Source organism: Gracilinanus agilis, chromosome 5 (genome assembly GCF_016433145.1).
Source record: "Gracilinanus agilis isolate LMUSP501 chromosome 5, AgileGrace, whole genome shotgun sequence".
NCBI lineage: Eukaryota > Metazoa > Chordata > Mammalia > Didelphimorphia > Didelphidae > Gracilinanus > Gracilinanus agilis.
The window spans coordinates 24,146,993-24,156,322 of NC_058134.1; the positions used below are offsets into that span (position 1 = coordinate 24,146,993).

Genomic DNA, 9,330 nt, shown 5'->3' on the forward strand with positions numbered 1-9,330 from the left:
AAAAAAGGGGAGAAAAGAAGGCAGGGCTCATTCAAATGTTGCCTTTATATCCTCAGAGCCTAGCACACAGAAGACATTTTTTTAGATACTTACTTTCTGCCTTAGAATCCACAGTAAGTATTGGATACAAGTGATGGAATACTATTGTGCTCAAAGGAATAAAGAACTGGAGGAATTCCATGTGAACTGGAAGGATCTCCAGGAAATGATGCAGAGTGAAAGGAGCAGAGCCAGAAGAACATTTGTACACAGAGACTGATACATTGTGATAAATTCTAACATAATGGACTTCTGTACTAGCAGCAATGCAAGGATCCAGAGCAAGGCTGAGGGACTGATGAGAAAGAAAACTAGTCACATTCAGAGGAAGTACTGTGGGAGGAGAAACACAGAAGAAAAACAACTGCTTGAACACATGGGCTGTTGGGGATATTATTGGGGATGTAGACACTAAACGATAACTCTAGTCCAACTATCAATAATATGGAATTAGGTCTTAATGATATATGTAAAACCCAATGGAATTGTGCGTGGCTAAGGGGGGTTAGAAAGTTTGGGGAGAGAGAAAGAACATGAAAGGTAACTATGGGAAAATACTCAAAATAAAAATAAAAATATATTAAAAAATTTAAAAAGTATTGTATACAAGGTAGAAGAGTGGTAAGGGCTAGGCAATGGGGGTTGAGTGACTTGCCCAAGGTCATATAGCTTAGATGTATCTGGGACCAGATTTGAACTCAAGAATTCCCCTCTATCGTCCTGGCTCTCGATTCACTGAATCACCCAGCTGCCCCTCAACAGTCATTTACGACCTGTTGCTTGCTTGAGTGGGTGGCGTGAATTCAGCCAACTTCCAGTGAAATGAAATCCCCAATGCTTCTCTTCTTTTCTCCTCCGCTCCCCGGAGAGCAGGCTGAAAGCCCCCCCCCCCCATCCCCCCTCCTGTCCTCAAGGGAGAATGAGCCCAGGAGAGGTTTTCACTCTGTGAATCATGCCCTTCCCCCACTTACTGCAGTTGTTTGTGATGGGCCCCCAAACCGCGCGTGGGAGAAACTGAGGTATGTCTGCGATCTGGCAAGTCGGATTAACTTGTTTGTACTAACTAATTCCTCCGGGTCCAGCCCAGCACACTTCGCAATGGATGACAAACCTGTCAAGGGGCTCTTAAGGAAGTGAGCTGTTCCCACTGTATTCTGGGGCTGCTGAGGCTGACAGCTGCTTGCTCTCCCCCAGAATTCCAGCCATCATCTTTGAGGGGCAGAACACAAGCTGAAGGAACCCCAGGAGTGACCCCCCCTTTGGAATTTCCCCTCCAAGCATGTGGAGACTCCCCCCGCGGCATGGGCGGAAGAGAACGATTTGTTCCGAGGGCCATGGAAGAGGTCGAAGCAGACCCTGTGGAGCGCTTAGAGTCTCACCGGACATGGAAGATGCCGTCCATCCCCCGATGACGAGGATCGCCACTTGCCGTGGCTTTGTCCTGGCCGGCCCTGCAGATGATGACTCTGGAAGAGAGCGAGGCTGACTTTGCCTCCTCGAAATCCAGTTCATGTGGAAGTCAAGACATCGTCCCAAAGCAAGGGATAAAGAACCAGCGACAAAGCAGAAGGGTACCAAAGGGCTCCGTAACCCTTAAAGCTCCATATGAATGGCAGCAGTGCTGAACGGGCAGCCGGGTCATTGATGGAGAAAGCCCTAGACCTATACTCGGGAAGCGCTGAGTCCACTCCTGTCCTCAAGGAAGCTAGTAGAAAGACTGAACGTCTTCACCAAAACTACAAGCACAATATCATAGGATAAGGCGGGCAACTAGGGGGCACAGTGGATTGAGAGCCAGCCTTTGAGATTTCAAATCTGGTCTCAGACACTTCCCAGCTGTGTGACCCTGGGCAAGTCACTTGACTCCTATTTCCTTAGCCTTTACCTTTCTTCTGCCTTGGAACCAATATACAGTACTGTTTCGAAATCAATTTATACACACATATATATAGTGTATAAACTAATTTAGAATTTAATATTTAAATTATTGTAAATAATATCTATATATTTAGAGCAATGTTTTATTTATAAAGAAATAAAATAAAATAAAATAAATTTGTTATTAAATTTAAATTGTATATATTATTGGTTAAATATATATACTACATGATAGAAAATCTATATTAAATGATATAATATATATTACTTGATATAAAATATGTGTATAGATAGGTGTTCCTGTGTGTGAAATCATGACAATAATAAAGGCAGGGGGTTGTTCAGGAGATGGAGTGTTCATCCAGGAGTCAGGAAGACCTGATTTCCAAAGCAGTCTCAAACACTAACAGTGTGATCTGGGCAAATCATTTAAGGCTTTGTCTGCCTCAGCTACTTTCTCTGTAAAATGGGCATAATAATAGTCCCTACCTCCCAAAACTGTTGTCATGATCAAGTGAGATATTTTCAAAGTGTTTTGCAAACCTTAAGATATTCTCTAAATAGTAAGTGTTATTATTTTAAATAAAATGTGAGATAAGAGAAAGAAAGTTGTTACCGATAGAGTGGATATGGGAAGGCTTCCTGGAGGCATGGCATTTGAGTGAGTCTTTAAAGGTTGGAGTAAAAGAGATTTGGGTTCAAATCCCCATTTTGCCATTGATGATCCATGGGACTTTGTGTTTACCTCTCAAAACCTCAGTTTTCTCAACTATAAAATGGGAGGGTTGGAATAGATGTCCTTCCAGGTCTGTGAACCTATGGTCCTATGCATTATTTGCCTTTTAAGCAGCACAGAGTGAGTATAAAGGAGTCATTTGGAGCCCCTGATCTCTTATCCATAATATTGTCCATAACTCCCCCGTATCCTTAGCTTCTGGGATCCCATGGGTTCTCTGGGTTCTCTTCTTTGTTCCTTTAATGGGTTCTCATCATATTCCTCTCTTCTTCTCTCTATCTTGTCATAGAATCCTAGGCAACAGGGCAGGATGTTACAGGTAATCTAGTCTAACCTCCTTATTTTACAGATGAGTTAATGAAGGGAAGGGACTTGCCCAAGGTCCCACAGACAGTACCTGGCTATGAAGCCTCAATTTGAACCTACATTTTTCAACTCAACTCTAGTGCTTTCCCCTCTGCTCACCCAATTGCATTCATTCCCTTCATCTTCAAATACCAGGTCTGCCTGCAACGCATCAAGAGCAGATACCCATCGGCACTGGTAGAGGATGTTCCCGAAGGGGATATTGATGAAATGACAGGTCTGGATGCAGCCCCTTCTCCAAGCCCAGCTCCCTACAACAATGGCCACAAGAATAGTCACCTCTGCCAGGCTAGTCACTTCTGCGAAGCTCCCGTCCAGCCCTAGCCACAGCCTACGTCCCGGGTCCTATCAGCAAACGGCATGGCAAGCCATTCACAACGTGGGCCATTTGGGTTTGCTCAGGACAGGAAGACAATTAATGGAGTTATTTAAAAATGCATTCTCGATTAAGAAGCCTATTAGAATTAAATTACAAAAGTGAGTGGGGGTGATGGAAACCATACTGCGTGCCCCGCCACCATCCCCTTCTTATCTGCAAAGCCTAGAGAGGAAGAGGGGGGAACCACTAAGCAATGGAGAGGAGTTAGAATTATTAGGATTTTTTTTTTTTAAACCAGCCTAATTGGAAATGTGATAAGCAGTGTTGAAGGCGCCCCTTTCAGAAAGAAAATGAACAAGTCGTAGGGAAGATCCAAACATTCCTCAACATGGGTGGCTTTTGTGGCTAGTGAATGAGGCGGGAACTGATTGCTTTACCCCTTGAAAGCCTTATCTGCAGCTTTGTGGAAGCAATTCCCTGGGAGACTGATCTCATTACTTTCTCATTTGCATCCACCATCCTATTCTGGTACAAGACGAAAATGCCAATCGCAAGGAAGTCGGAGTCCTTGGCGTGAGGCGACGGTTGGCCAAGGGGTAGGGAGAGGCCATCCAGCCACGCTGACCTGGTCACAGGAGCTCCGGCCAGCTAAGCCAAAGGCTCCTGACCCTCCAGGAGGCTGACAGAGCCCACGGGCGGAGAGACCCTAGTTAGCTTCTGTTCTGGATGAATTTCCTTGGCAGGAACTCAGCTCCAGATTGCATACTTACTCAGTGCCATGACCTGGAATCAGAATTAAAGGGAGAGCTGGGAACTTGGATCATAGATTTATAGCTGAGGAGGACCTTAAAGGCCACAGAGGCCAAACCTCTCATTTTACAAAGAAACAGGGGCCCACAAAAGGCAGTTAGGTAGCCTAGTGGATAGAGTGCCAGGCCTGGAGATAGGAGGTCCTGGGTTCAAATCTGCTCTCAGACACTTCTTAGCTGTGCCACTCTGGGCACGTCAATTAGTTTAATTTGCTTAGCCCTTGACTGTCTGCCTTAGAGTTATTATTAAGATAGAAAGTAAGGATTAAAAAAAAAAAAAAAAGACATGATCCCAGGAGGGCATCCAGGAGAAGTGATACAGGAGATACAGAGAGGGTAATGGCAAACTTGATTCTGTCTCCCTAATGTGGGCTGCAATCTGGCCATCCTGGCCTCCCATAATTTTGCCACAGGGTTCTGTCCATTGTGCTAGAGCCTTTCCCAAGCTCTCCTGACATATTAAAAATACTAGTGAGACTATCAATCATCTGCTACTCAATGACCACCTCAATCTATTCAATGGCACATTTATTTTATGACTTCTTAAGAAAGCTATTCAGAGCACTGGGCTTGAAGTCAGAAGACCAGAGTTCAGATGCAGCCTCAGATGTTTGCTAGATGTGACACTGAGTCACTTAACCTATATGCCTCAGTTTCTTCATCTGTAAAATGGGAATTATAATAGCACCTATTTCGTTGGGGTTGCTGTGAGAATCAAATGAGATAATAGTTTATATAGCACATAGTAGGTGCTATATAAATGCTTATTCCCTTCAGATAAATCATGTGCTTGGGAGTTTTTAACCATCTCATTACTCCTTCCCCACCCTCAACAGTGGGCTCTTTGAGGACAGAATGTTTTACATTTTGTAGCTTGTTCTCTGGCTCTCCCCCATGCCTGGAATGTCTTCCCTCTTCCAGTTCAGACTTCGAGTCCTAATTAAAATCTACCCTCTGTGGGAACATTTTCCCCGACCCCTTAGTGCCTTCCCTTTGTTAAAATATTTCCTATTTATTCTGTACATAACTTGCTTTGTACATATTTGTTTGAATGTCGTCTCCCCTTTGGATCGTAAACTTCTTGAGGGCCAGGGACTGTCTTTCTTGATTTTATCCTCTTCGCTTAGTAGGTACTTAATGTTATTATTTTTACAGAAGGTCATCCTGCAGTTGAGGTCTTTCCTTGGAGCCAGGTCTGTCTGCCACTGGACAGGTCAGTTAACCTCAGTAGTCTAGGGCCCTTTGCTGCAGAGGAGGTACCCACTTGTATTGGTAGTAGGAATTACCTCCTCTGGGGTTCTCTATGCCAATGAATCAATCACAGGTCCAGCATTTAAACCCAAGAGCTAGCAAAATTCCTTGCAAATCATACGTGCATGATAGGATTGTAAGATTTAGAGCTTCCAGGGATCTTACCAGGTCCTATTCATGATTCCATATGAGGCTGAACTTCCCAATTCTATCTCGACACGTCCTGTGCTGCTCTTAGGAACCCTCAGTAGGGATGGACTTGTTGGTAAATCATTTCAGTCATGTCCAAGTCTTTATGGCTCCATTTGGGGTTTTCTTGGCAAAGATACTGAAGTGGTTTACCATTTCCTTCTCTCATTTTACAATGAGGAAACTGAGGCAAACAGGCTTAAGTGATTTGCCCAGAATCACACTGCCAGTAAATGTCTGATGTTGGATTTGAATTCAGGTCTTTCTGATTTTGGACCCAGATTTCTATCCACTGAGCAACCTAGCTACCTAGAGGAGATGACTTCTCTAAATCGATGATCCTATGAAACTGAAGCCTTTGGAATGATCATGAGGGCTTTACCCTGCAGGGTGCGGACAGCTGCTGGTCCTTCTCCTACCAGCATTCAGTGTGTCTGCCTGAGCCTCATGTCCTTGATCCAAGACATTTCCAAGGGACTTAAGAGAAAGAAGCTCTCCACATCCAGAGAAAGAACTGTGGGAGCAGAAACACAGGAAAAAAAAAACAAAAAAAACAACTGCTTGATCACATGGGTCTATGGGGATATGATTGGGGATGTAGACTCTAAACCAGTGATTCCCAAAGTGGGTGCTGCAGTGATGGGGGGGGGGAGGGGGAAGGGCGCAGTGATGGCCACAGGTGCATTTATCTTTCCTATTAATTGCTATTCAATTTTTTTTTAAATTAATTTCCAGGGGCTCTAAGTAATTTTTTTCTGGAAAGGGGACGGGAGGCCAAAAAAGTTTGGGAATCACTGCTCTAAAGGATCACCCTAGTACAAATATCAATAATATGGAAATAAGTCTTGATCAATGACACATGTAAAAACCAGAGGAATTGCTCATTGGCTATGGGAGGAGGCAGGGAAAGAACATGATTCATGTAACCATGGAAAAATTTTATTAATTAATCAATTAAAAAAAAGAAAAGAAAAAGAAATGGGGCAAATAAAATAGTGAGGATCCCACACTCTGCCATGGGGGATTTCCCAAGTAAATGGTCAATGGTAGAAGAATGTACATCTGTCTGCATAGCCAGGGGGAGGGATGGCCTTTGGCATGTGTTGACACATATGATTAGGTATGTACATGTGTGTGTGTATGCATTGCACAAATAAAACAAGGGCTGCCACCCAAAGGAATCACAGATGCAAAGTTTTCCTGAGCTTTATTGCTTTATTTGACTTAATAAACATTAGATTTATTTAAAAAAAAAAAACACGGCTTAGAGTGGAAATAAGTGCTTGAAACATCTGATAAAAAAGCATATATATATAATTCACATTCCTATTTCATAGGTCATGTACAGTTGAAATGTTCCATATAAGAATAAAGATTTCCCTTTCGGTGTAGTAGTTCCCCCCCAAAAAAAGGAGTTGGTATCTCCAAGAAATACAGGACGGTATTCCTTAGTCTTTTGCCTTGAATGAGAAAATACAAACAAACAGGCCACAGTATAACGTTACACGACATTCCAGTTTATGTACGTTGAGTACTTGCCGGGGAAGACCATTAAAGAAGGAACCTGAGGATTCCACCCACCAACCACCAGGGGTCAATGGGCCCCAGCTGTCCAAAGGCACTAGACGTGAAAATGGCTTTTTGAGGACAGACAGTGGGGATCCAGGCCCCTGACCACCTTCCCCTTCCCCCAATATTGCAGCCCTGAGGTGGGTACTGTCCTTCCCCCTCCATCTCATATCTCAGTTTCTCTTTACATGCCCCCACTAAAAATGCATCTGAGTAGCCCCTTTGTCTGTAGCTCCTTTCTCTTGAGTCCTTCCCAGCTCCAAAGGAGGGTGAGAGAGAAGCTCCAAAAATATTTTTCAATCAAGCCTCTGAGTTTTTTTTTTTTTTTTTAAAGCTCTTGGGTAGAGAAATGGGTTTCCTTTGGGGCCACCAAGCCGGGCCTCTACTACCGATGCTTTACAGAGAGAGCTGGCTCTGGAAAGACCTGGGAAGGCCTGCTTTGTGAGCTGACTGATGCTTGTAGCAAAGGCCTCTGGGAGATGGTGGGTGATCCCATAAGGCACGAGAGAACAAAGCCTTAAAGAAGCAGACAAAAAAAGATTGGGGGTGTTCCTATCCCACCCATCCCCCATTGGGAACTTAACTCTGTCTTTAAATCTTGGAAGGGATTACGGGATGGGGGGAGATCAGAGATTTTGAATTGGAAGGGAGGGACCTTGATCCAACCCTTTAAAAAAACAACAGATCTGGTCTGGCAAAATGATTTGTAGATGCATAGAAAATGGCAGGGCTGGGAATCAACCCAGACCCTCTGACTGGAGCGCCAGCAGCTGTCCCATTGGACCCTACTTCTGCTCGTTCTGAACCCGAGAAAGCAAGCAGGGCTTAGCAGGAAGAGCCAGAGGGGAATGGCCGCCGAGTTCAGGGTTAGAGCGGGGCTTCTCTTTCCTGCAAGGTCCGGGGAAGAAGGCCTACAACAACATCGTCTATCATCTCCTTTCCATGATGCCAAAGTGTCCAAGTGCATTCAGGGAGCAGCGAGAGATGCAACTCATTGGTTTTTGCATAGAAGAACGAGAGGCTAAAATAACGGAGTTCAAGCTCGGGGGTGCACATCTGGTGGGGTGACGGAGCAGAGATCTGGCCAAATGATGCGGGTTGGGGGAAGGGAAGGGTAGTGGTGGGGGGGGAGGGCCCAGGAGTAAAACACTCATGACAACTTCTTCATCAAGAAAAGCACAACCGCCCCATATAAGGGAAGGCAAATGGAAACCATCTGTCTGGCTTTGGCTGATTTCGTGGGGGCACGCAGGGAAAATGAGCCGCTTTCCACATTTTTCTGCAGCCCGTGAGCCGTAGCCCGCAGCGGGCTCCTGGCCAATGAGGAGAGGGGCGCAAGGAAGGAATGTGATCCCCAAATCCAGAATCGGGAGTCAGAAACCCATGAAAGAACCACATGAACCGGCGGCAGAAATTCAGCGAGGAACGAGGGGTAACGGCTGCCGGCTGGGCCGGGAGGGAGCTTTGGCTTGGCGAGGAAATAGGGAGGCGGGTGCTCTTTGCCCCTCGAGTTCTGAGGGGGGGCGTGGGGGGAGCTAATGCTGTCTGAGGGCGCCCTCTCGTCCCTGCTTCCTCTGGTACGATCACCTCCTGCCATTCTTCCCTCGTCTACAGAGTATGGCCGTAGATAGAACTAGAGATATAGATATAAATTTTAATATATATAAAACATAGCTATTCCGTAGTTATATACAGGCATTAATAAAGTGCAATTGTTATTGGCTATTGTAAGGAAAGGGGGGAGAATCTCATTTCCTGAGGAAGTGCTAACACAGCTTATCCCGTGACAATGTCAAAGGTGTAGAATGCTTTCTGTCGCCCACTCCCCGCCAGCGGCTGCTTCCCACCAGAGAGTTCCTCTCCGGAGCCCTGGCTTCAGGGGGGCGCGGGGACCCCTCGGTGCCACAGGAAGCCGGGCCAAGGCACTTATCGGTGGCTTTTTCCTGCCCTCGGCCCCCGGGGAGGTGGGCAGCGTCCTTGCTCTCCGTGCGAGCCGAGCCCGAGGTTACTTGGTGGGGTTCAGAGAACAGTCCTCGGGGATCTTTTCCTCTGAACAACTTCTCCCCGACAGCCGGTCCAGGTCCCCCAGTTCGTCGAAACGCTCGGCCACGCACTGAGCGGTCAGTCGGGCCTCTGGATCGTGGTCCCAGCATTCAGTCAGTGTCTCACAGACC

The 9,330-nt window shown here is 45.7% G+C and overlaps 1 protein-coding gene across 1 annotated transcript in view; it reads right to left on the reverse strand.

Moving 5' to 3' along the window:
- Positions 1–6,782: 6,782 nt before the first annotated feature.
- TGFBR2 (transforming growth factor beta receptor 2) overlaps positions 6,783–9,330 on the reverse strand; it is a 95,312-nt gene continuing 92,764 nt past the window's right edge. Inside the window, exon 7 of the mRNA XM_044678818.1 lies at positions 6,783–9,330. This exon is cut by the window's right edge and continues 11 nt beyond it. Within this exon, the coding sequence (XP_044534753.1) occupies positions 9,162–9,330 (169 nt within the window). The 3' untranslated portion in view covers positions 6,783–9,161.